This window comes from Schistocerca gregaria, chromosome 2 (assembly GCF_023897955.1).
Source record: "Schistocerca gregaria isolate iqSchGreg1 chromosome 2, iqSchGreg1.2, whole genome shotgun sequence".
NCBI lineage: Eukaryota > Metazoa > Arthropoda > Insecta > Orthoptera > Acrididae > Schistocerca > Schistocerca gregaria.
In genome coordinates this window covers 90,349,621-90,376,786 of record NC_064921.1, presented here as the reverse complement: position 1 = coordinate 90,376,786, position 27,166 = coordinate 90,349,621, and the positions used below count along the sequence as shown (strand labels likewise).

The 27,166-nt window shown below is 38.8% G+C and overlaps 1 protein-coding gene across 1 annotated transcript in view; it reads right to left on the bottom strand.

Annotated features, from left to right (window-relative positions):
* Window positions 1-27,166, bottom strand: part of LOC126336396 (mitogen-activated protein kinase kinase kinase 7-like) — a 156,014-nt gene that overhangs the window by 123,687 nt on the left and 5,161 nt on the right. Inside the window, exons 2-3 of the mRNA XM_050000073.1 lie at window positions 17,418-17,649; window positions 4,049-4,166 (exon numbers count right to left, since the gene is read on the bottom strand). Coding sequence (XP_049856030.1) covers window positions 4,049-4,166; window positions 17,418-17,649 — 350 coding nt within the window. The remainder of the gene's footprint in view (window positions 1-4,048; window positions 4,167-17,417; window positions 17,650-27,166) is intronic.

The following is a 27,166-nucleotide window of genomic DNA, read 5'->3' as shown; positions in this document are numbered from 1 at the left end:
TCGCAAAATCGAGGAGAAATCCGCATCACTTCTTGGAAACAGTATATGCCCCATACACATGACTGTTAACCCATGTAAAGTTGAAACCTTAAAGTTTTAAACCATACCTGTAGCTTTTATGTATCTCTAACTAAACATCCTTTACAGCTATTTAAAGTCTGTTGAAAATAGAAAAAGTCAGCCAGCACACAGGGAGTGGCATGCAGTTAAGGGCTTAGCATGGTAAATGTTAAGTGACTATCTAGGTAATGTCCCTAGCTTCAGTCAGCACAGAAGTTCCAACTAAACATAAAATTGCAGTTAAATGTGTAGACAAAGCAGTATTATCTTTAAAAAATAAAACTTCAACTGAATGGGATGAAATAACCTCCAGAGTAATTAAAACGGTTCCTAGTATACTATGAAGACCCAAATCCATAACAATTAATCAGTTTCGTAGGTGCTCTAAAGGCTGTTTTTCAAGAAGGGTCATCCCCACCAGCAGTTCACTTCCCAAACTTTACAAAAGTATTCGAAAAAATTTTATAGTACAATCTAATGTTGGCATATCAGACTAGCTTTGTGACTGGACTGGAAAATTTCTAGCAACTAGAACACGTCATTATCAATGAAAAGATATCTCCAGACATAGAAATAACTTTGAGCCTACTCCACGGGGGTGTTACAGTGTATTCCTTCTCACAATATATGCAAATGGCCAAAAGGATAACGTCGGAAGTTCCATGATGGTGTTGTGGACAGAGATGTTGTATTGCTAGAAAATTGTAGAGATGATTAGATGGTTGATTTCGGGGAAGGGACCAAACTGTGAGGTCACCGGCCCACGATCTAGGATGGCAGAAATATGGGAGGAACAACACAAACAGCACAGGCCAGTCAAGGGGAAGGGATAATCGTGCAAAACGTATGGGCAGCAGGAAGAGGAAAGAACAGGAGGGGGGTGAAAGGAAATGGGAAGAGCAGTGGTGCCCCAGAAACGATACACACGATGGAGCACCAGCACTGCCACCGAACCGTCCCGACATCCACACCGTATTACACCAGGGTGTATACGCGAACAAGAAAGAAAAATTCCCTGATTTCCCAGTTAAAAATACACTTTCTCCCGGGTGAAAACACACTTTTTCTGTGTTAAGTGACAGTAAATTTTCCCTTATTAATCCTTCATACACGGGCGTAGAATTTCCCGCCACTTTAGAAAATGAAATGCAGAGAAAAAGACATGTTTTGGAAATATCTTTTATGTGCAGCAACATGGGCATTGCATATTTTTTTATTATGAAAGTATACACTGGAATTCCACTAAACACCACATGTTACTTTCCGAATGATTGAAATCAAGATTCTGATGTATTTCTGTAAGCCAGTCATGCTCATGTCATCTGATCTCGGCAGCCGATGACAGCGGATATTCAGAGCATAGGGCACGTGATGTAGTCAGTCTACAACAACATCATTGTTACGTAGCATGAACACACAAACAGGGAACGTTAATAGTTTAAACTAATATACATAGTGTTGCTACAAGAACAGCAAAGCTTTCACATATAATATTGGTCTCTAAGGTTAATCAGCTGCAAGAGAAGCTCAGATTTCGCATGTAATGTTGATCTTATTTGCGCGTGTTACACTTTAAGATATATCACACAAATGTGCCAGCAAAATTTTTAATAATGACATAAATGTCTGATATCAGGGTTCGAAATTCTTCTAAATGGCTCGTCATCAAAGAGCTGATGTTTAAATGAGATTCAAACACTCTGTGATTTAAGAAATTCATGATACATTCTCGCACATAATTCAACTAACGTAAAAGTATATTTACTTTGAAAGTAACGCTTTTCAAACCACCATTCACAATATTTTACCGCGACCTATTAGAAATAGGTCCGTTTCAGAAGTTTCCAGAGAGCACAGATAACAGGCAACATCGCGCTTGCGCTGCTACCATGATGCAGGAAGCCCTTATATATGTATGTGTAAAACATTAAAAGATCGTACATTATGCCACAAAAGAAACAAGACCTCCGAGAATACACCAAGATCATCAGAATTTCGTAAACCATACTAAAATGTGTACATTTAAAGTGCATACTTAAAGTGCATATTCATATGTCCAGATTCCCATTGAAGTAGACCTTGACTTGATATTAAGCTTTTCAGTGTGGTTTTCGGGATGTAAATTTTCTTGAAGCACCAGTACTCTATTATATCATGTTTGGTTCTTTATTATGGCATAATGCCATACGTGCTAGAAGATGAAAATGTGCACTTGAAATGCAGAAATAGTTGAAACTAGCCAGTACTGTTGCTGTTGGCAGACGCTTGCATGTGCAGTGTGTTTTGTTGTAAATGGCACATTTCCTTTGCAACTTAAGCTTTACTTTTTTTTCCCTCTCATTTATGTTGTATTGCTGCACTACAATTCTGCAGTAATATTCTTTGTTAGACTATCAGTTCTTAGCAGTCAAAATTCCAAACATTTTACCAAAAACTAAAACACTGAAAATTTCTCAGAATTCTAAAATATTCCCATGTTTTTCCCAGTTTTCTCCTGGATGAAAAAATTCTTGGGTTTTTCCCGTATTTCCCAGGGCGTATACACCGTGGCAAAAGCTTAAATATTTGTAGCACTATTTTTCACAGTGCTTGTCTGTGATTCAATACCTTCTCTATGTGGTGAGTAGCACTCTATCCTTTCCATGTCATTATAACAATATTCTGAGAAGGAAAGTCGCTACTCACCATGTAGTGGACATGCTGAGTCGCAGATAGGTGAAACAAAAACATTTTGACACCTAAAGCTTCTGGCCAGTGGCCTTTGTCAACAACACACACACACACACACACACACACACACACACACACACACACACACACACAACTCAAATACAGGGCTGTTGTCTCAGGCAACTGCTGCGAGCAGCAGCAGTGCCTGATGGGGGTGGCGAATGGTTGGGGGAAAGGGAGGAGGTATATCATACAGCTGGCGGAGTCCTTCCACCAGGTAATCCTTGCGATTCAGAACAACAGTGGTGGAACCTTTGTCCGCGTATAGGATTATGATGTTGGGATTAGTGTTTAGATGGTGGACTGCAGCTCTTTCTGCGGAGGAAAGGTTAGTCTGCATGTTGAGGGATTTGGGCAACGATGGTGAGGCAAGGTTTGAGGTTAAGAAACTCTGGAAAGTTAACACGGGGTGGTTTGGAGGCAGTGGGGTTGGATCACGGTTGGATGGAGGAGCAAACTGAGTTAGGCAAGGTTCAGTATTGGTCTTTGGTTGAGTCTGATGGGTAGGGTTGGTGGTGAAAGTGTTTCCACTATAGGGACTGGGAGAAGGACAGAAGATCTTTAACAAGTCCTGCATAACTGAATTTGGGAGTGGGGCAAAAGGTGAGGTCTTTGGAAAGGACTGATATTTCTGTGGGCTAAGGCTTCTGGAGGAAAGGTTCATGACTGTGTTGCGGGTCTGTTTAGGTTCTGGATTCTGTGTGGTGGTGGGAGGGAGTTTTGGAGGGTGAGGTAAGTGTAGTAGGTCTGCGAGACAGGGTTCGTCAGTTATGAGGGGGCATGGGGGAGGTTGGGAGTATGGAGGTAGTTGTAGAGGTGGTGGACAGTGGCACTCCAAGGTGGGAGTAGCTAGTGTACAGGATAGAGAGCTTTTTGAGGTGGCATCATGCATGTTGCTCAAGTCCCTGCACGACAAGAGTTTCAATGTGTGTTGTGGGTTTCGGGAATTTGGGATTGCATAGCAGGAGAATCTTGTGGATGGAGAGAAGGTACTGCAAGGAGGTTTGGGTTTGGTTGATATGGTTTTGCAGGACTATGTTGGTGAGGGCTAAGGACTGGCAAAATTTGAACAGCTGTACAGTTGTCATAACATGAATATTTGTTCTCAGATTGTCACATGCGCGCTGTTCATAAACTTGTAGGCTGCTGCTCTTCTGGTTTCCTACTTTGGGACGTATCTTATTCTTAAGGGAGAAATTGTGGGATTATTAATACTGATTAGATTATATATACTGATTAGATTATATAAATTAATTACCTGTGTATTAATGCTTTTGGTTTCATGTTGTGCAGATAAGCTACACCATTAGCACACTGCAATGCCCAGCTCATAGCATGGCCTGCAGTGTATTTAGGTAACGGTCGACAGTGAAGAACTGTAAAAATAAAAAAAATATATATACTAAAACTACCTTAAACTGGATGTGTCAATTTAACTTTTTATGCTATGCCAAAGCTAAGGCTCACAATAAATTCCCTACCAATGTTTCAGGGTGCAACAGCATTGGAATATATAAAACTTGACTGTTCTGTCAACCATCGCACATAAACAAGGTTACTTGTAGTGTGGCATTTCACTGCAAGACACAATAGTTCAATCAATATGAAAGCAAAATCTTATTTGCTGAATTGTCACAAAATGAAAAAAGAATGCTTTGACATTTTTATTCTATGAAAAGTGAGCTAACAAATTAAAATCAGCTTTTCTGTTAGTTACTGATCACACTAACAAATAAATGCAGAAGGCAAAGATGGCTGGCATGCTAATTTCTATCTTCCAAAACAAATTTAACTGAGAAGATGATCCCAAAAGACTGAACAGATGAAGCTCCTCAACAAACTACTAGAAATTACAATGAAGGACACTGAGGATGCAAATAAATAAATAAATAAATAAATATGTAGAACACAACCTCTATTCTAGAGGATTCAGGGCTCTACCATGATCCCTAATTTGACAAGTCCAAAGATGTTACTAATCTATAATCATTTTTAAGTGAAGTTGCATAACTGGCTTATTTCAAATGTCCTACTGAAAGTCAACTAACCTTCACATGATGACTAAGTAAGAACCTTCCTCAAGTATTTCTCAGGTTCAGGAATAATCACCCCAACAGCTCAAACTGATATATGAGTTGCCAGTTGTCGTCATCATCATAAACTAAAAGCTATGCCTTGTCGATTTAGCCACATCCCTCTCTCCATTGCTATCCTCTTCAATTCTTCATATCATTTTATCTCCATATCTTCTTTGATGTTATTAAAATATGTAGTTCTTGTCCTGCCCCTTGGTTTTTTCCCTAAAACTTTTCCTTCAAATACATTCTTTAGGAACTGGTTGTGACTCATTATGTGCCTTATCATTTTTGATTTTCTTCTTCCTATATAATTTAGCAGCATTCTATTCTCATTCACTTCTCTTAAGACCTGTTCATTACTTTTTCTATCTGCCCAGCTTGTTATCGTCATTCTTCTCCATATCCACATTTCCATTGCTTCCAGTCTCTCTTTCTCTGCCTTTCCTAGAGTCCACACTTCACATTCGTAAGTTAAGACACTCCAGACAAAAGTTTTGGCAAACTTTTTCCTACTTTCTAGGCTTAAATGATTGTTTTTTTGTTAGCAAATTCCTTTTATTTTGGAAAGCTTGCTTTGCCAAGGCTATTCCTCTCTTTATATCTGTGATACATTTATTGTTGTCAGTGATTGTGCTCCCCAAACAACAGAAGTTCTCAACCTGCTCTAGAACATCATCTTCTAGTTTAATATTAACTTTACCATTTTCTTTTGTCTTCCCTACTACCATAGTTTTAGTTTTCTTCTTATTTATTTTTAGATTAAATTCTCTAAGGATTTGGCAAATTTTAGCAACATAAACTCCATTTCCTTTCTGAGTCAGCAAGTTCTACTATATCGTATGCAAAACGGATACAGTGTATTCGTTCCCCATTAATTTTAATTCCTTTGGTTATGCTTTTAAATGTTTCAATAAGTAAGTTGAACAAATATGGTGCTAATGGGCATCCTTGCCTTACTCCCCTGCTTATTTTTGCTTTCTTCTTCACACCATTCACTTCTATCTCTGCTTCCTGCCTTTTATATAGGTTCCAGATTAATCTTCTGTCCCTCCAATCGATATTTATTTCCTTTATTGTTCAGAATAACAATTGCCAATTAATCATGTCAAATGCTTTTTGTAAATCTATAAAGGTCAAGTAGGTTTTCCTATTAACTCCAATTCATCTTTCTAATACCATCCTCAGAGCTAGTATTGCCTCTCTAGTTCCTTTTCTGGATCTGAAACCAACTTGGTTTTCTCCTAGGTTCGGCTCAATTTTCTTTTTTATTCGATGTTTTATTATGTTTAAGAATATAAGTACTCTTTTGTTGATTCTCAAATTTCCTTCAGTATTTCTACTGGGATGTTATCTGTGCCTGTCACTTTGCCATTACTTAGATCATTCAAGGCACTGTTGGATTCCTCTTTAGATATAGGTGGCCCTATCATGTCGATATCCACACTGCTCTCTTCTTCCAGAATTTCCCCCTCATTAGCAATATCTTCTCCTTCATATAGTTCCGCAATATACTCTTTCCATCTTTCGCATACATTCTCTAATTCGAAAAGTAGGTCATTGTTTTTATTCTTGACCATATTTGTTTTTGTTCTTGTCTATATCTGCATTGACTTAATTTTAAGAGGTGCATTCAAGTTCTAAGGCCTCCAATTTTTTTTTCTAATTAACTACTCACCCGAAATCGATAAAACTGGCATTACTTCTCGACGTAATCGCCCTGCAGACTTACACATTTTTCAGAACGCTGACGCCATGATTCCATGGCAGCGGCAAAGGCTTCTTTAGGAGTCTGTTTTGCCCACTGGAAAATCGCTGAGGCAATAGCAGCATGGCTGGTGAATGTGCGGCCACAGAGAGTGTCTTTCATTGTTGGAAAAAGCCAATTTTTTGGTGGTGGTGAATCTGTGTGCTTCCATTGAGCTGACTGGCACTTTGTTTCTGGATTGAAAAATGGCATCCACAGCTCAACCATTGTCACAACCGACGAAAAGAAAGTCCCATTCATGCTGTCGTTGCGCGTTAACATTGCTTGGCAACACGCCACACGGGCAGCCATGTGGTCGTCCGTCAGCATTCGTGGCACCCACCTGGATGACACTTTTTGCATTTTCAGGTCGTCATGCAGGATTGTGTGCACAGAAACCAAAGAAATGCCAACTCTGGAGGTGATCTGTTCAACAGTCATTCGGCTATCCCCCAAATCAATTCTCTCCACTTTCTCGATCATGTCGTCAGACTGGCTTGTGCGAGCCCGAGATTGTTTTGGTTTGTTGTTACACGATGTTATGCCTTCATTAAACTGTCGCACCCACGAACGCTCTTTCGACACATCCATAACTCCATCACCACATGTCTCCTTCAACTGTCGATGAATTTCAATTGGTTTCACTCCAAGCAAATTCAGAAAACGAATGATTGCATGCTGTTCAAGTAAGGAAAACGTCGCCATTTTAAGTATTTAAAACAGTTCTCATTCTCGCCGCTGGCGGTAAAATTCCATCTGCCGTACGGTGCTGCCATCTCTGGGACGTATTGACAATGAACGCGAACTCATTTTAAAACAATGCGCATGTTTCTATCTCTTTCCAGTCTGGAGAAAAAAAAATCAGAGGCCCTAGAACTTGAATGCACCTCGTAGAGTAAGCTCTATCAATTAGATCTCCACTTAGATCTTGTAGAACTTCCTTATGTTTGTCGTGCTTCCACTTTTCTTTTTCAAATCTACATTTCTGTGTAATTGCATTTTTTATTCTTTTGTACTTATCGAAATTTTTTTGCCTCAACCTGTTTTGTTCTTCAATAAGGTCTAGTATTTCCTTGGTCATCCATGGTTTCCTCAGTTCTTGTTTCCTTAATCTTACTAGTTCTTTAGCAGCTACTTCTACAGTCGCTTTCAATCCTCCCCATCCTTATCTGTTACCTGTCAGGTTATCGGTCAATCTTTCATGTCTGCAGTTACTTGTTTTTCATTAATTTTTTCTACAAACCATCTGTGTTCGTTAGTTCTTTTATATTTCTTAAATCTGCTACTATAGTCTGCTATCACTAGAACGTGGTCACTGTCTATATCATATCCAGGTGTGAATGGCTAGACTTTATTTGATTCATATATTTCTTCTTGACTAGGATATAAATAACTGATACCTTTTGCCATCTGCTCGACTTTTCCTTTTATAATTTCTTCTCTTGGGCATTTCAAAACATGTGTTGGTGACTATCATCTCATACTGTTCACAGAAATCTAGCAAATTTTGTCCTCTAGCATTCATTTTTCCTGGCCCAAACTTGCCATTCCATAATCCTTTGTTATCTTCACCAATCGATGCAGTGAAATCACCAATAATGATAAGATTGTCCTTTTTTTTTAACCAGTTTCATTAAATCATCAATTTGCTCATATATTACTACTACTTCCTCAGCCTTGCCATTTGTTGTTGGTAAGTAAACTGCAATTACATACAAATCCATGGGTTGTGCTTTAATTTCAATCATCATTATCCTATCACTGCAGTGGTGTGTGTGTTCAACATGCTGTTCTTCCATTTTCCTCTCAAAATTATAGCGACGCCATTTCTTCCTGTTCGAGCACTACCACCATGAATGATCCTGAAATCCCTTGACACAAAATCACCGTTACCGTCCCATCTAGTTTCACAGATTCCTGATATGTCCAGCTGAGACTTTTCCATCAGCATCTTAACCGCTTCTAGTTTCCCAGCTTTTAATAGGGTTCTGACATTCCATGTTCCAATTCTCTTGTTCTTTTATTGCTTTACTCCTTACAGCCTTGCCCAAGACATACCACCCCCCCCCCCCCCCCCCGAGTTCCAAATGGGGGAATTGAAAACTTGGGAATCCTGTATGGGATTGTTAATGCAGTGCTTTCGCATTGCCTTCTGCATCCTCCTGCCGTTGACCATGTTAATGGTTCCTCCGCCTTTAGGGACAATTTCTCATCCCTGGGACAAGGGGGCGTCCCTTCCTTACCCACTTATCCGCCCCCTACTGGCCATTGGCACTTGGTAAGGTTGGTCTCCTTATACTGGGAGCCATTTGGTTAACAGCCATGTGTTGTTGTTGTTGTCTTCAGTCCTGAGACTGGTTTCATGCAGCTCTCCATGCTACTCTATCCTGTGCAAGCTTCTTCATCTCCCAGTACCTACTGCAACCTACATCCTTCTGAATCTGCTTAGTGTATTCATCTCTTCGTCTCCCTCTACGATTTTTACCCTCCACGCTGCCCTCCAATGCTAAATTTGTGATCCCTTGATGCCTCAAAACATGTCCTACCAACCGATCCCTTCTTCTAGTCAAGTTGTGCCACAAACTTCTCTTCTCCCCAATCCTATTCAATACCTCCTCATTAGTTACGTGATCTACCCATCTAATCTTCAGCATTCTTCTGCAGCACCACATTTCGAAAGCTTCTATTCTCTTCTTGTCCAAACTAGTTATCATCCATGTTTGACTTCCATACATGGCTACACTCCAAACAAATACTTTCAGAAACGACTTCCTGATACATAAATCTATATTCGATGTTAACAAATTTCTCTTCTTCAGAAACGCTTTCCTTGCCATTGCCAGTCTACATTTTATATCCTCTCTACTTCGACCATCATCAGTTATTTTACTTCCTAAATAGCAAAACTCCTTTACTACTTTAAGTGTCTCATTTCCTAATCTAATTCCCTCAGCATCACCCGATTTAATTTGACTACATTCCATTATCCTCGTTTTGCTTTTGTTGATGTTCATCTTATATCCTCTTTTCAAGACACTTTCCATTCCGTTCAACTGCTCTTCCAAGTCCTTTGCTGTCCCTGACAGAATTACAATATCATCAGCGAACCTCAAAGTTTTTACTTCTTCTCCATGAATTTTAATACCTACTCCAAATTTTTCTTTTGTTTCCTTTACTGCTTGCTCAATATACAGATTGAATAACATCAGGGAGAGGCTACAACCCTGTCTCACTCCTTTCCCAACCACTGCTTCCCTTTCATGCCCCTCGACTCTAATAACTGCCATCTGGTTTCTGTACAAATTGTAAATAGCCTTTCGCTCCCTGTATTTTACCCCTGCCAACTTTAGAATTGGAAAGAGAGTATTCCAGTCAACAATGTCAAAAGCTTTCTCTAAGTCTACAAATGCTAGAAACGTAGGTTTGCCTTTTCTTAATCTTTCTTCTAAGATAAGTCGTAAGGTCAGTATTGCCTCACGTGTTCCAACATTTCTACGGAATCCAAACTGATCCTCCCCGAGGTCCGCATCTACCAGTTTTTCCATTCGTCTGTAAAGAATTCGCGTTAGTATTTTGCAGCTGTGACTTATTAAACTGATAGTTCGGTAATTTTCACATCTGTCAGCACCTGCTTTCTTTTGGATTGGAATTATTATATTCTTCTTGAAGTCTGAGGGTGTTTCACCTGTCTCATTATCTTGCTCACCAGCTGGTAGAGTTTGTCATGACTGGCTCTCCCAAGGCCGTCAGTAGTTCTAATGGAATGTTGTCTACTACGGGGGCCTTGTTTCGACTCAGGTCTTTCAGTGCTCTGTCAAACTCTTCATGCAGTATCTTACCTCCCATTTCGTCTTCATCTACATCCTCTTCCATTTCCATAATATTGTCCTCAAGTACATCGCCCTTGTATAAACCTTCTATATACTCCTTCCACCTTTCTGCCTTCCCTTCTTTGCTTAGAACTGGGTTGCCATCTGAGCTCTTGATATTCATACACGTGGTTCTCTTCTCTCCAAAGGTCTCTTTAATTTTCCTGTAGGCAGTATCTATCTTACCCCTAGCGAGATAAGCTTCTACATCCTTACATTTGTCCTCTAGCCATCCCTGCTTAGCCATTTTGCACTTCCTGTCGATCTCATTTTTGAGACGTTTGTATTCCTTTTTGCCTGCTTCATTTACTGCATTTTTATATTTTCTCCTTTCATCAATTAAATTCAATATTTCTTCTGTTACCCAAGGATTTCTAGCAGCTCTCGTCTTTTTACCGACTTTATCCTCTGCTGCCTTCACTACTTCATCCCTCAGAGCTACCCATTCTTCTTCTACTGTGTTTCTTTCCCCCATTGCTGTCAATTGATCCCTTATGCTCTTCTTGAAACTCTGTACAACCTCTGGTTCTTTCAGCTTATCCAGATCCCACGTCCTTAAATTCCCACCTTTTTGCAGTTTCTTCAGTTTTAACCTACAGGTCATAACCAATAGATTGTGGTCAGAGTCCACATCTGCCCCTGGAAATGTCCTACAATTTAAAACCTGATTCCTGAATCTCTGTCTTACCATTATATAATCTATCTGATACCTTTTAGTATCTCCAGGATTCTTCCATGTATACAACCTTCTTTTATGATTCTTGAACCAAGTGTTAGCTATGATTAAGTTATGCTCTGTGCAAAATTCTACCAGACCGCTTCCTGTTTCATTCCTTCCTCTCATTCCATATTCACCTACTACGTTTCCTTCTCTTCCTTTTCCTACTATCGTGTTCCAGTCACCCATGACCATTAAATTTTCGTCTCCCTTCACTATATGAATAATTTCTTTTATCTCATCATACATTTCATCAATTTCTTCGTCATCCGCGAAGCTAGTTGGCATACAAACTTGTACTGCTGTGGTAAGCATGGGCTTCATATCTATCTTGGCCACAATAGTGCATGCACTATGCTGTTTGTAGTAGCTTACCTGCATTCCTATTTTCCTATCAATTATTAAACCTACTCCTGTATTAACCCTATTTGATTTTGTATTTATAACCCTGTATTCACCTGACCAGAAGCCTTGTTCCTCTTGCCACCGAACTTCACTAATTCCCACTATATCTAACTTTAACCAATCCATTTCCCTATTTAAATTTTCTAACCTACCTGCCCGATTAAGGGATCTGACATTCCACGCTCCGATCCGTAGAATGCCAGTTTTCTTTCTCCTGATAACGACGTCCTCCTGAGTAGTCCCCGCCCGGAGATCCGAATGGGGGACTATTTTACCTCCGGAATATTTTACCCAAGAGGATGCCATCATCATTTAATCATACAGTAAAGCTGCATGTCCTCGGGAAAAATTACGGCTGTAGTTTCCCCTTGCTTTCAGCCGTTCGCAGTACCAGCACAGCAAGGCCGTTTTGGTTAATGTTGCAAGGCCAGATCAGTCAATCATCCAGACTGTTGCCCCTGCAACTACTGAAAAGGCTGCTGCCCCTCTTCAGGAACCACACGTTTGTCTGGCCTCTCAACAGATACCCCTCCATTGTGGTTGCACCTACGGTACGGTCATCTGTATCGCTGAGGCACGCAAGCCTCCCCACCAACGGCAAGGTCCATGGTTCATGGAGGGGGGGGGGGGGGGGGGGGGGGGGGGAGCCATGTGTTAGAAATGAAAAACAAAAATGGGTAAAATGTTATTGTCAGCTTTATGGCTGCAGAAATTACATTATGAAAAACTATCTGGCGTAGAGATACGTATTCTCAATTTCCCAAGCACAAAACCAAAATCTTGTTTTGAACTCCTTCTGAAATTTGCAAACAAAATTTATATTTCTCTCATACAGTATCACTGTTTTTAGATACTGTTTTACCCATAGTTTTTTTCAAGTTTTCTTTTTCTAATACCTTTCAGCACACTAAACACTACACAAACTTTGAGGAAGGAAATGGCTGCTTAACAGACTGCTCGAACAATGAGGAAAAGTGTGAACATAAGAGGGCCATGTGTATTGTACGTTGTTCCCACTAATTTCTGTTCCCATGGGTCTGCATTAGTGCAAGGGGAAAGAGACACCATGTGGACATATCTGTATAGGAATAATTATAGGAATAAGAAATGTGTGATATGCTAGCATATAACATCATTTGTGGAGACTAAACAACTATAAGGACCAATATGGATTGCACATCTACCAATTACGTGGAATTCAGTACTCTGACTTGTTCATGGTAGTCAAAAGGCTAGAGAATGTGAAAACTGATTATGTATTTCTTGACTTCAGCAAAGCTTCCAATGTGTCCTGCACAGTCATTTAGTAAGTAAATTTAAGCTTAAGGAATGTGAGGCGTGATATGCAATTTGACTGGAGGCCTTGGCAAGTAGAACACAGCATATTTTCTTAAGTGGGAGGTATTGTCTGAAGCAAAAGCACCACTGTGCAGGCAAAGAGAGGTGTTATAGGGCTTTCATGACTCATATAAAAGACTAGGCTGTAACTTACAGGTGCCGTTTATACGTGATGCCATTGTGTACAGATACACCACACATTATACAATGCTCCTGACTTTGAGGATCTAGATATAATCAAAACTTATTGCAGAGACTGCCAACTGATTGTAATGCAAGAAAAGTAATATAACTAGGAAATATTAGTGAAAAGAGATAGTTTAAATATGCCTCTGCCAATAAGTCCCAGGATCAGTTACAAATTTCCAATACCCGGTGGCACTCATACAGAATAATGAGGTGAGACGATCACATAACTAGTAATCAGAAAGTGCAGAAGTTTCAAGACACGTCAAGAAATATATTACTGTACGTCTTCCAGAAACTCCTGAAACAAACAAGGGCAAATGTTTCTGTTCCTGCAAGTATTATTTTTCACTTAAGATCAAAGGGAGCCTCCAGTTGCTGCACCAGGTGCACTGGTCTTCATGACAGATTATTTCTGTATACCAACAGTACCACCCACAAACAACCTAAGCTGACAATGTCAGTAGATCTCCAACTCATTTCAGTATATTGTGAGTAATGGAAACTTTGTAACATTTCCCGTGGGCCCATTTTGTCGTAACAGATTGAGTACCATAGGGAAAAAAAAAAACCTCAATGCTTCCTTATATCTGATCAGAAGTTTTGCAAGTGTGTTTCCCATCAATTAATTAATAGAACAGATTTAAAAAAAAAAAATACTGAAATTCAAGAAACATGGCATCCAGCTGATCAGTTTTTTCTGCAGCATTGTGGATTGCATAGAGTGAGTTGTGTATCACACAACTGTTGCTTTTAAAATGAAATCCGATTCCAACATACAAGGTGATTAGATTTAAGTTGATTGCAAAATGTGTTGCAGGAATATATTTCAACGTAGCAGCAGCTGCACAGAGCTGCAGGCCAAGACCACTAGCATCCTCAACAAAAGGAGTGATTTGAGATCTCTTCCTAATTACACAAGGGATACATTGTTTCTGCTGCTATTATAATATGTTGAGAATATAATGACTTGTACATTGTTACACTTAAGGCTTTTTGGACCCATCAAGGGCACTCCATGGTAGGAAACCAGAGACACAATACAGAGAGCAGGCAAAAGAGGTAGCATTTAGGTTACTGGAGATAACTAGTAACATTAGAGTCGTGTAATTTGCAGACGCTCTGGGCAGCTGCCCAGGGGAGAAGTTTCACTTCAGATAATTAACTGGTAACTCCATCCACCACCTAGACACTGTCATGAGGCATCACTGTAGAAGATGGTCACGAAAAGGTACATCTTAGCAGAGGTAGCAAGCTTGATACTTGCTCCTGAAAACTGCAATGTCAGTGGCTTTACACAAGTTAGGGTGCTACTACGGCAACCCCACCCACATGAGGACAGAGGGCGGGACCAGAGACATATAACACAATTGTTGCTTGCCATAATAGGAGTGGCAGTGATGTTTAGCTTTCGGCTGAACACTGTTGATACCAAACTTGGGAGTTTGTTAATATAAAATACAGAAGCATCACCACCTATTGAGTAGGAGTAGGGCAGGAATCTAACTGTGGTTGGCCAGAGGCGCCCTGGAGATGCAGAATGATTCACCAGATTTGTCGAAGCTTGTTAAGTTCCAGCGAATTGGTAGGCTGACGACAGAAAGGGAGAAATGGTGCGCCGCCTTGATTCTTTAAAAACCCATGTTTTTGTATTCAAAGGGGTTCCCAGTCGGATTGCTGCGGCACCAACTCTGTATCACTTGTGGCCAGCCTCAGTAAGCTCCAACAGGTCTGCTTTTCTCACTTGGAGTGCCGCTTTCAAGTTTGTACTTAACATGTTAGTCTTCGCTGTTTCTGTTAGCTTTTGCCCCCATGACTCTTGACAGTGACTTTTGTTGTGCAACCAACTGCTGGCTTTGCTTTTTCTAATGTTTAGAAATAACCTTCAATGTGTTAGTCTGATCACAAATAAATAGTGTTTGACTCCTGAATTCCGTGAGTCTCCTGCTTCAAGCATCCTGTCGCGTCCCAGAATCCACATCTCTCATAGATATCCTGTGATAGTAGTTGGCATTGATCCCAGTCATCAACCTGCCTCCACTGGAAATTTGTCTTTCTGCATTTGCTGCTTGAAAATTGCAGATTGACCTTAAACCCCACCTTCCCTCTACCCTGTGTCAGGACACAACACTATTCATGATAAATAAAGAGGCCAATGCAATGACATATTCAATGAAAAACTGGGTCCAGTTGCTTAGTTTTAACCCATGGATTTTAGCTGTTTTTGTAAATCTATTATTAAACAATGATAAACGTTTATGACTCCCAGTATCATGGTTGGTACCAACTCTTTCAAAACCTTTTGAATAAAGAGTTTTAAACTTACTTTCTGAAGTTTTCTACACTTCCTTTGTCAGAAGGGAATTTTTACAATTGACTATGCAGGTAATTTATGATTTGTCCTGAAACAAATCTTGAAAACAATGACACCACTGTTTCCTTCACAATTTCTTCACTCACAATATTCATTTTTTAATGACTGAGTTATGGTTGCAGATACACATATCTACATTAATTATACTGAACAGTTGAAGTAGGTTAATACGCAGATCATCTAAGAAGTTGGTAAATGATGTTAGTTGTTTAAGAATTTTTAAGATAATTTTAGAGAAAAACATTTAGCCCTTTTTTTCAATCCCTGACACTTGTGAAATAAGTTTAACTCTCCTAGTCGACACATGTCAAACAGAAATCATCCTCTACTACTGTCATGTGATTATAAAATATGTGCACACTTTTTGAATATATAAATTAAATAATATCTGCATCAAACAGAAAATTCAATTAAGAAAACTGTATAATAACAAGGATGTAGAAAGATCTTTGTCTACCCTCATCCTCACAACAGGTGGGGACCTCCAATCTAAAGACTGAGTGACCTGCCTCTCCTTTCCAAAATTTCTCAAACAATCCCCCATGCCTACCTGTGGTAGGAACATACAAGTTGTGAGAGTTAGAGATAGCCTCTTCTACTTATAAGTTTTTTTTTGTCTGGAACTTCAGTTTCTGAAGGTACATAATGTCCAGCCAAACAACACACACCATACAGCCCTTTTGTACAGCACTTGAGGCAGTATCACTGTGATGTGATTATCAATGAAAAAAAATCCAGTCAGAGATGATACTAAGGTTGGGACAAAAATGACAGGCTTTGGAAAAGAAACATTTTGGATGCAGAGAATCGTACTCAATCTTTTAAAAAGATAAAGGTGAAGTGTATATGTGGTTAGACCATTCGTTTGGTCTTCAAGTGTGAACTGGCATTATTAAAGACATAAAAATGTATCCTCAGTATGTGTAGTGTATTACAGAAACCAATAATGGCCATCTAATTTACATAAAACCTTACAAAGATAAGCCAGTTGGATGTCTGGATGGACACTTCAAAAGAGGAAGTTACCAGGAGAGTGAATGAGGCCAAAATTCAAAAATTTGTAGTGTGAAATAATAAAAATGTCATAAAATGGAGGAAACTAAAAAACCTGGGTGACACAGAGCCTGGCACTCAAAGCCAGTAGAGACATATTTAGTTGAATGAAAACAGGACACAGGCTCTAGTCAATTGAATGTAGCATACATTGTGAAACTGTCCTCAAGCAAAAGCCTTGAGGTGTGGTGTTTCAATAGAAGGGGAAGGAACCATAATAACAACAGTAATAATAATAATAACAGTAATAATAATAATAATAATAATAATAATAATAACAATAATAATAATAATAATACCAAAGGGAAGTATCAGTGCTGCAATAACAAAGAGATGAAAATGCAATGCATAACCTATGACCTATTTCAGGTTATTCAAAAAGGCAATGGATGTGAGGGGTAACTACAAGTAATGTGGAAATTAAATCAACAAGACGTACACAGAATTACAATTCAGAAACATTTGTGTTGCACACAGAAATGCCTTCAAAGAAGCAAATAAAGGCAATGAATCCAATGCACAGTTTCATTTGAGGGAACAGAATTTCTCTAATTATTCAGAGGGACTGTAGTTAGTATTAAGATTCAAGAAACATTCTGAAAAATAATCCAAAAAGCATATGTTTAAAATAAATGTACAAGGCTCAGTGGGTTGGTTAGCTATTTGCACATTCAATGGATCATAACTGCCTCTCACTATGATACAGAAGAAGTCACTTTTACGATTATAGTACACCTTCTTAGTGGAAAATATGGCAAAATGCTAAACATTTACACATTTCCTTACAGTTTTTTTTTAAATTTTTTTCCAGAACAGCATCATTTCAAATATGAAGAATGAAAACAGCGCAATGCACACTCACCATTGTACAGTGAACCTCCCTCTGCATATTCCATCACAAGACATACTGGATTTGGATTTTGAGTGCAGGCACCATAAAGTTTTACAATATTGGGATGATTTATCCTTGACAGCTGTCTCACTTCAACTGCAAATGCCTTCTTTTCTGCTTCAGAATCTATGTGTTTTACAGCTACATCAATGTTCCGCCATTTTCCTTTCCAAACAACGCCAAATGAACCTTTCCCTACAACCTGTAAGAATAATGGCACATCAAAAAAGGAAATAGTAATGCACTGTCAATACAATAGTCTTAGCTTTAGAAAAATAAATATGCTAATATTTGTGGAAATCGCAACACCCAGAAAGAATGTCCTCAGTTAATCGGAACTTGTGGTGCATGTAGAACACTGTATATGCTGTAAGTAATAAGGCTGCAACAACTTGGAATCCACATATGGCCAGCATTATCATGTTTTGTGTGACAGGAAATGTCATGGGAAAATGAAAGCAAATGAGAAAGTGGAGTGCTCTCTGTGAAACGAGTGGCATACAGAGTAAACTGCACAGGACAAATAAGTCTTAATGCAATCTGTCCCACAGTGTCTGCTGCATAAGTGTAGGACACTACCATGGTACCCTACATTTCTGAGCAGCACAGCACACAAATCTTGTGTGTGATGGTTTGTTGCACTGTAGAATGCAACATGCACACTTGATTCTTAAATACTGAGAGTACTCTGAAAGCCGACGACTGATGGTTGGCAAATACGGTTGGTCAACAACTACTGTTAATTAAAAATTTTTGATGTGAAGGAAATCAGTAATCATACTTACAACAGAAATAAAAATCAATGGTAGAGATTACAAATTTATTTTGTATATAATGTTGGTAACAACATTCAGTCATTACAACCATTACAATTATTATAGACCAAGTCACCAGACAACAAGAGGGGGCAGTGCCTGGAGCCACTACGTGATATCAACTGGCACTTCACTGAGCAGTTCACAACAAATACCAGTTGGCTGTCTGAAAACCTCAATTACTAATTTTTCTTCCTCCTTTTTTTTTACCCTCTTGTCATCTAGTGGTGAGAAATCAACCATAATGTTTCAGTACAGAAAAAATAGTGACAGACAACAGTATTCTGTAACTCATTTCTGTGATTCAGTTCAGTTGATAATTTCTCCTTTCACCAACACTTTTTGGTTTAAGGATACTGAGCTTATCATCTGCCTGCTTTTCTGACCACCTCATTATAAGTGTAGGCTTATAACACACCATCAAATTACTTTCTAGAGAGAGAGAAAGACTGATCCACAGCCAAATTCTCCTCCATTTCCACTTTTTAGTTGTGATCCGTAACGTAACTCTGACTAAAAATGAAATGAGGCTAATTGTTTTGGTCTCTCCAAATTTCTTGATCCCCTGTTCCTTTGGTATTGGAATCATTACCACCGTCAAAAAGTTACCTGGCCATAGACTACTGTTCTATACTTTCTGTTACACAACCTCAATATTTTCCTTTTTCTTTTTTCATTCAAATGTTTAGTTATTTTTCCTGGTATCTTACCTGTACTTACTGCTTTCTAACTTTTCATTGCAGCAACTGAACTCTTTACTTTCTCTATAGTGATTGGTGGTCTGTTCATATCACATATAGCTCTTTTCAATAGTCCTCCCATCTCTGAGTGACTCTTTCATGTTCTTTGTGCACAATATTTCCATCTTTGCAGAAAATTTCCACAGTAGCTCTTCTAGGCCTTTGTTTTACACTATATCACACCTTCCCTTGTCTCCAGTTCCTCAATTGCATAACAACCTTCTTTTAGCCGTTTTCCCTCATTTGTTTCAATTCTCTATGCTGTTTGTTACCCAGTCTTCTATATGTCTTTCTTGCATTTTTCACTGTTCTTATTTTTGAGTTCTCTTCTCTTATTCATCTTCGAAATCTTTTTCTGGACAATCCATAGATTTTTTTGTCATTTTTCCCTTTCGCAGTTTATTTACATTTCTGTCCTGCTTTCCTGATTCCTTCTTTCAGCATTTGTCAGATGGTCCATTGCTAATAAGCTTAAGTGGAAACATTTCTGACATATTTTAATTACTCATGCTCATCTTTCTTCTCTGGGTCACTCTACTTCATCACAACAGCCTTCTTCAGTTGCCTTTTTCTTTTTTTTTTAAACTTCCATTTCTGCTGTAAGTAATTTGTTAACTGTTAATATCTGCACTTAATAATGTATGCACCTTCTTCACTTAATTTTATTTCTATAGGGTATCCTAAATATGATACAAAATCACAAAATGTGTTTTTATTTTTTAAAGAAAAAGAGTACCTGAAATTAAAAAATGTATATGAAAGACAATGTTAGCTGCTTTAAAATGGCACTGTGTTTAATTCTTTAGAGCTGCAAATCTAAACCAAAAATAAATAAAACACTGTGTCATTTTTTTTACTGAAAATCTTAAATATGGTACGACTGGTTCAAAATATGATGCACATGACATATTCCTAAGTAGCAACAATGACGATAGAAGACTGAGGTCTTAAAAATGAGATAGAGCACACAAAAAATGATACTTATATATAACTGGGAGATTTTTTAAGGATATTTATGGCATAAAATGAACATCGGTGTCAACTACAAAAACTTCTTTATTTGTTTCTTCTATTTTCGACGTTATTAAGTTAAGCTACAATGAGTAGAAACTGTTTACAATTATACTTGATATATTGACACTGATACAAAAATAACAAATGCACAAAAGAGAATCGCTGTCTCCCCTTCCATGAACATCAACAGGACCGTGAAACACAAAACAGATTCTTCGTCTGATGTTTCCACAACCAGCAGCAACATAAGGAATTGGCAATTTCCCTATCACATCACTGTTATTATTCAGAGAAATGTCTTTTTCATTTAATTTAAAAACTGTTTTGTCCTTGTCTACTGACTCTAGAGCCATAACTTCAAGATTATTTTCTAATATTTTTTTGAATGGTGCACACATACCTATACCTGTAAGAATTTTTCTTCCCTCCTTGAAATTTAGCCAAAATATAATCTCCTTCAGCTACATGTTCTGGATTAGTGATTACAACAGTATTTGGTGTGGATTCTTCTAACAGATTGACATAATTAACGCTGTCGTCACTCTTCAAAGAGATGTAAGAATCTGAATCAGCCTCCTTAGGCCTACTCTTTTGTGTAATTGCAGTAGTTTTGGCTGTAGGCATAACTTTCCTAGTCTTCTGATTTGACTTAGGCCTAATCCTTTGTTGTTTGGAGGCTTTTCTTCTGAAGTTATTACTTGCGACATTGGGTTGATGCGACTGTGCTTGGTCACAGGTTTCTCAGTTTTTTTTTATTTTTATTTATTTTTCCTCTCTGTGAACGAGTAAATTTTCAAAACTTGCTGATGATCCACTGCTGCAAACAGGGGTTACACTATTTTTTTCAGAACCACTAGCTTCAACTCCCCCCCCCCCCATGAACCATGGACCTTGCTGTTGGTAGGGAGGCTTGCGTGCCTCAGCAATACAGATAGCTGTACCGTAGGTGCAACCACAACAGAGGGGTATCTGTTGAGAGGCCAGACAAACGCGTTGTTCCTGAAGAGGGGCAGCAGCCTTTTCAGTAGTTGCAGGGGCAACAGTCTGGACGATTGACTGATCTGGCCTTGTAACACTAACCAAAACGGCCTTGCTGTGCTGGTACTGCGAACGGCTGAAAGCAAGGGAAAACTACAGCTGTAATATTTCCCGAGGGCATGCACTTTACTGTATGGTTAATGATGATGGCGTCCTCTTGGGTAAAATATTCCGGAGGTAAAATAGTCCCCCATTCGGATCTCCGGGCGGGGACTACTCAAGAGGACGTCATTATCAGGAGAAAGAAAACTTGAGGAATGTCAGATCCCTTAATCGGGCAGGCAAGTTAGAAAATTTAAAAAGGAAAATGGATAGGTTAAGGTTATATATAGTGGGAATTAGCGAAGTTTGGTAGCAGGAGGAACAAGACTTTTGGTCAGGTGAATACAGGGTTATAAATACAAAGTCAAATAGGGGTAATGCAGGAGTAGGTTTAATAATGAATTAAAAAAATAGGAATGCGGGTAAGCTACTACAAACAGCATAGTGAACGCATTATTGTGGCCAAGATGGACACGAAGCCCACGCCTACTACAGTAGTACAAATTTATATGCCAACTAGCTCTGCAGATGATGAAGAAATTGAAGAAATGTATGATGCAATAAAAGAAATTATTCAGATAGTGAAGGGTGACGAAAATTTAATAGTCATGGGTGACTGGAATTCGTCAGTAGGAAAAGGGAGAGAAGGAAACATAGTAGGTGAATATGGGTTGGAGGTAAGAAATGAAAGAGGAAGCCGTCTGGTAGAATTTTGTGCAGAGCATAAGTTAATCATAGCTAACACTTGGTCCAAGAATCATGAAAGAAGGTTGTATACATGGAAAAACCCTGGAGATACTAAAAGGTATCAGATAGATTATATAATGGTAAGACAGAGATTTAGGAGCCAGGTTTTAAATTGTAAGACATTTCCAGGGGCAGATGTGGACTCTGACCACAATCTATTGGTTATGAACTGTAGATTAAAACTGAAGAAACTGCAAAAAGGTAGGAAATTAAGGAGATGGGACCTGGATATACTGAAAGAACCAGAGGTTGTACAGAGTTTCAGGGAGAGCATACGGGAACAATTGACAGGAATGGGGGAAAGATAAACAGTAGAAGAAGAATGGGTAGCTTTGAGGGATGAAGTAGTGAAGGCAGCAGAGGATCAAGTAGGTAAAAAGACAAGGGCTAGTAGAATTCCTTGGGTAACAGAAGAAATATTGAATTTAATTGATGAAAGGAGAATATATGAAAATGCAGTAAATGAAGCTGACAAAAAGGAATACAAACGTCTCAAAAATTAGATCGTCAGGAAGTGCAAAATGGCTAAGTAGGGATGGCTGTAGGATAAATTTAAGGATCTAGAGGCTTATCTCACTAGGCGTAAGATAGATACTTCCTACAGGAAAATTAAAGAGACCTTTGGAGAAAAGAGAACCACTTGTATGAATATCAAGAGCTCAGATGGAAACCCAGTTCTAAGCAAATAAGGGAAAGCAGAAAGGTGGAAGGAGTGTGTAGAGCGATGTACTTGAAGACAATATTATGGAAATGGAAGAAGATGTAGATGAAGATGAAATGGGAGATATGATACTGCGTGAAGAGTTCGACAGAGCACTGAAAGACCTGAGTCGAAACAAGGCCCCGGGAGTAGACAACATTCCATTAGAACTACTGACGGCCTTGGGAGAACCAGTCCTGACAAAACTCTACCAACTGGTGACAAAGATGTATGAGACAGGCGAAATACATTCGCAGGGGTAAAATACAGGGAGGGAAAGGCTATTCACAATTTGTACAGAAACCAGATGGCAGTTATAAGAGTTGAGGGGCATGAAAGGGAAGCAGTAGTTGGGAAGGGAGTTAGACAGGGTTGTAGCCTCCCCCGATGTTATTCAATCTGTTTATTGAGCAAGCAGTGAAGAAAACAAAAGAAAAGTTCGGAGTAGATATTAAAATCCATGGGGAAGAAATAAAAACCTCGAGGTTCGCTGATGACATTGTAATTCTATCAGAGACAGCAAAGGACTTGGAAGAGCAGTTGAACGGAATGGATAGCATCTTGAAAGGAGGATATAAGATGAACATCAACAAAAGCAAAATGAGGATAATGGAATGTAGTCGAATTAAGTCCGGAGATGCTGAGGGTATTAGATTAGGAATTGAGAGACTTAAAGTACTAAAGGAGTTTTGCTATTTGGGGAGCAAAATAACTGATGATGGTTGAAGTAGAGAGGATATAAAATGTAGACTGGCAAGGAAAGTGTTTCTGAAGAAGAGAAATTTGTTAACATTGAGTATTGATTTAAGTGTCAGGAAGTCGTTTCTGAAAGTATTTGTATGGAGTGCAGACATGTATGGAAGTGAAACATGGATGATAAATAGTTTGGAAAGGAAGAGAAAAGGTTTCGAAATGTGGTGCTACAGAAGAATGCTAAAGATTAGATGGGTAGATCATGTAACTAATGAGGAGGTATTGAATAGGATTGGGGAGAGGAGAAGTTTGTGCCACAACTTGACTAGAAGAAGGGAGCAATTGGTAGGACATGTTCTGAGGCATCAAGGGTCACCAGTTTAGCATTGGAGGGTAGCATGGAGGGTAAAAATCGTAGAGGGAGACCAAGATATGAATACACCAAGCAGATTCAGAAGGATGTAGGTTGCAGCAGGTACTGGGAGATGTAGAAGGTTGCACAGGATAGAGTAACATGGAGAGCTGCATCAAACCAGTCTCAGAACTGAAGACCACAACAACAACAGCTTCAACTTCACCATCATCAGAGCTAGACAACAGGGTGTTCTCTTCCGAAATTCTGAGGTCAGGCTCACTGATATTTGTGGATTTGTCCACGTCAGTTTTGTTTTGGATATTATAGCTGTTTAATTTTTCAGGATCCTGACAATGAACAGGATACCGTGACCTGTCATAGGGACAGATTCCTGTGTTCTTGAAGCCTGAAATTATGTTTTTAGGCTTCAAAGCATCTGGCCATACTTCACACATAAGATTCACAAATTCTGATTTACATGGTTTTCTCTGATTGCTTTTTTGCCACTGAATCAACTCAGTATTCCAAGTGTCCTTAAAAGGCTTGAAGCAACACTTGTCTAAAGGTGGCAGCTGCTTAGTTGTATGTGGGGGCAGCTTCTCGATTGCAGTTCTCTCATTCCTTGCTTTTTCAATTACTGTGGGATCTAAATGACTAAGGTGACCATCCAACAGTAGAAGTACAGGCCTCTCTTTGACAGTGTCACAAAAATGACTGAAGTAGCTCGAAAAGATCTATGACGTCATGAAACCATTAACAGCAGTCGCATAAAATGTGCCGGATAAATCATGTGCTCCCTTCCAGGAGCTCCATGGATGCACTCCCCTCAAAAATGATAAGTGATGGAAGAACCCTGCCTGCAGCTGACACACAAGCAAGCATTGTGGTATTGTCTTTTCCAGAACCCTGAATATCCCGGAAAAACTTCTGATCAATACCTCCAACAGCTCGTACCCTGGAAGGATCAGCTGAAAAGTATGTCTTGTCCAAATTCCATATATTGGCTGGTTTATCTTTGATGCCCAGCTCTTCGAATATTGCTTCTGATTTGTCATTGATATCATAAATAATTAAAGGACCACTTGTAGTTTTTCTACAATTCATTTCAAGAGCTTCCGGCTTCTTCAGTGTTAAAGAATTTTGTGAACAGAAATGTCTGAACCACTTTGAACCAGGTTTTCCATCTTTAAAATGACTGGTCTAAACATTTTGTCCCACAAAGTCTTGAACAACAAGCAATACTTCAGCTCTGGTCATTGGAAATCCCCATTTAGCAAGTGTCTTCAAGTGATTAGATAAAGTTGTTTCTTGATCTGCTGTCAAGTCTGTTTTCCTACCTTGCACACCTGAGTGAGTACCATGTACCCTTCTGTGCAGGAACATTTTATCCATTTTATATTTCAATATCTTCTTTGCTATATGGCCTTCCTTTTTTCTTGTATGAAGGTGCCATACTGTTCCTGTCATGACCCAAAATATTCCAATTTAATATTATATAATATTGGCATAAAATAAATCTAAGAACAGTTGGGACGTATTTTAGATGAGACCTACACTTAGGCCTACCTGTAAAAGAGACCTGAGAGGAATAGCAATACACCACTAACTCAAAATTGTAACATAGTCTATATCCTCTGCTGCTGCTTTTGCTGTACTAATGTCAACAATAGCATGTCAACTGCTGCATTATTGCCAATTGCAGCAAGTAAAACACATTTCAGTGAACAGAACGGCATGATTAAAACAACAGAGTGTACCACCTTTAGGAAACATCTTTTGGGACTGGAGCGTATCATATTTAGGGATAATATTGACTGTTTATTAATTAACTCCATATAACAAATGTGAAGGTAATGAATAATCCAGCACAGAGAGCACATCTTTCTATGTAATCCAAATTTGGTGGGTACAGAATCAATACTTCCAAGAATGTGGCAAATGTTGTAGAACTGTGTGCACATTTATTTTCGATGTGAAAAATGGTGACTAAACTATTTTTCACATCACTGCTAAGTTAATAATGGAAAAAACAAAATATGACTGACCATTCCCAATGAACAGCAGCATAAATAATAATGGGAACATTTGTGATAAGCACGGATTTCTTATGAATACACTGGGTGTACCATATTTTGGAAAATTTTTGCTGTATCAGTTTTAGGACACCTTATCCTATCTTTCTTCCACCTGATCAGTATATAATAAATTTGGTTTCTATAATCATAGCCTAATGACTTCAAAGTGTAGATCATTCACCAGTGATTTCCGAACCACGTGTTTTGCACTGCTAGCTGTCTTTCCCTGCACAAGTCAATAAGCCATTCATTTTTGTCACTCTTCCTTGCAAGGCCCTGACTGCATCTTCCACAATCACACTCATAATAAATATATATTTCTGTAATCTTTCCTGTCGTATGTTGATAACCCTGCCATTTAAATAATCTAATTTTCCATTTAATTATTTCCTTAGTCAAAATACTTCTACTCCATACCTTCCTTAAAGTTGTCCTCCTCAGTAGTACATTACGTATTTGTCGGTGACTACATGTCCAATCCACCTTATCTTAGCAACTCCAACTAGGTTCATATTATTCTGTGCAACATTTCTTTTAAAGTTTTATAGTTTTCCTGCTTTGGGTTTATTCCACATTCCAGGTACTGATCCCCTTTCTCTTATTGTGAGTATTCTAAGCCCTACTCCCCCATAGATCTGAACACAGGACTATTTTACCTACGGATGTGAAGGAGCCACATTTTGTATATAAAATGGAGACAGAGTTAAGCAAGTAAAATAAGTTGTAGTGGCATTTTGTTGTCTTCCAAGATTATGAATGCTGCTACTAACATGGGATACAGATGCCTTTTGAAACTGCCACTTCTGCATTACGTGCTGCAATGCCTATTGGTCTACGGGAATTTCTCTATTGTCCTCGCAACATCAGTATTTGGGAGGCATTCCCTGATACTCAGATCCACACTAAATTTTCCTTAACTATCACTACCAATGGAAGGGAAATTCAACTCTGATTTCATTGAAACTACATATGCCGAAAATGGTGCTTTTGTGTAATGTAAGAAGTAAGAACAGGGTTTCATGTACCATCAAACATAATGGCATTAGAGATTCGGCATAATCTCATAATGGATCAGGATGCTGTGGGAAAACAATTTTCTAGTTTCAAAGAAACCATACCAAAATCCACCATTTCAATGATGTGGGTTTGTATCCTACTTGTCTAAAATGTGAGTCTAGTGCCTTAATCACTCATCTCTTGCTTTGTCTTTGCGATGCAAGTGGTGCCAGAATGGCTGAGACACTCCTACATAGTAAGAAATAATCAGGCCATTTAGTTTTATACATGAAAATAGAAGCAAGGATGTCAGATGTAGGCTTTCTAGTATACAGTAGTGTTACATGTTACACTCAAATCTCAAACCTGCAGGAACTTACTCGTTTCTTTGACAATATATACTGACAGCTATCAGCACAACAATGAAAGAAATAGTATACAATGAAGTGGGCACAAGACTGTAGATTCTCATTGAAGACTAACAGCAGACATTGTCTTGCAAGT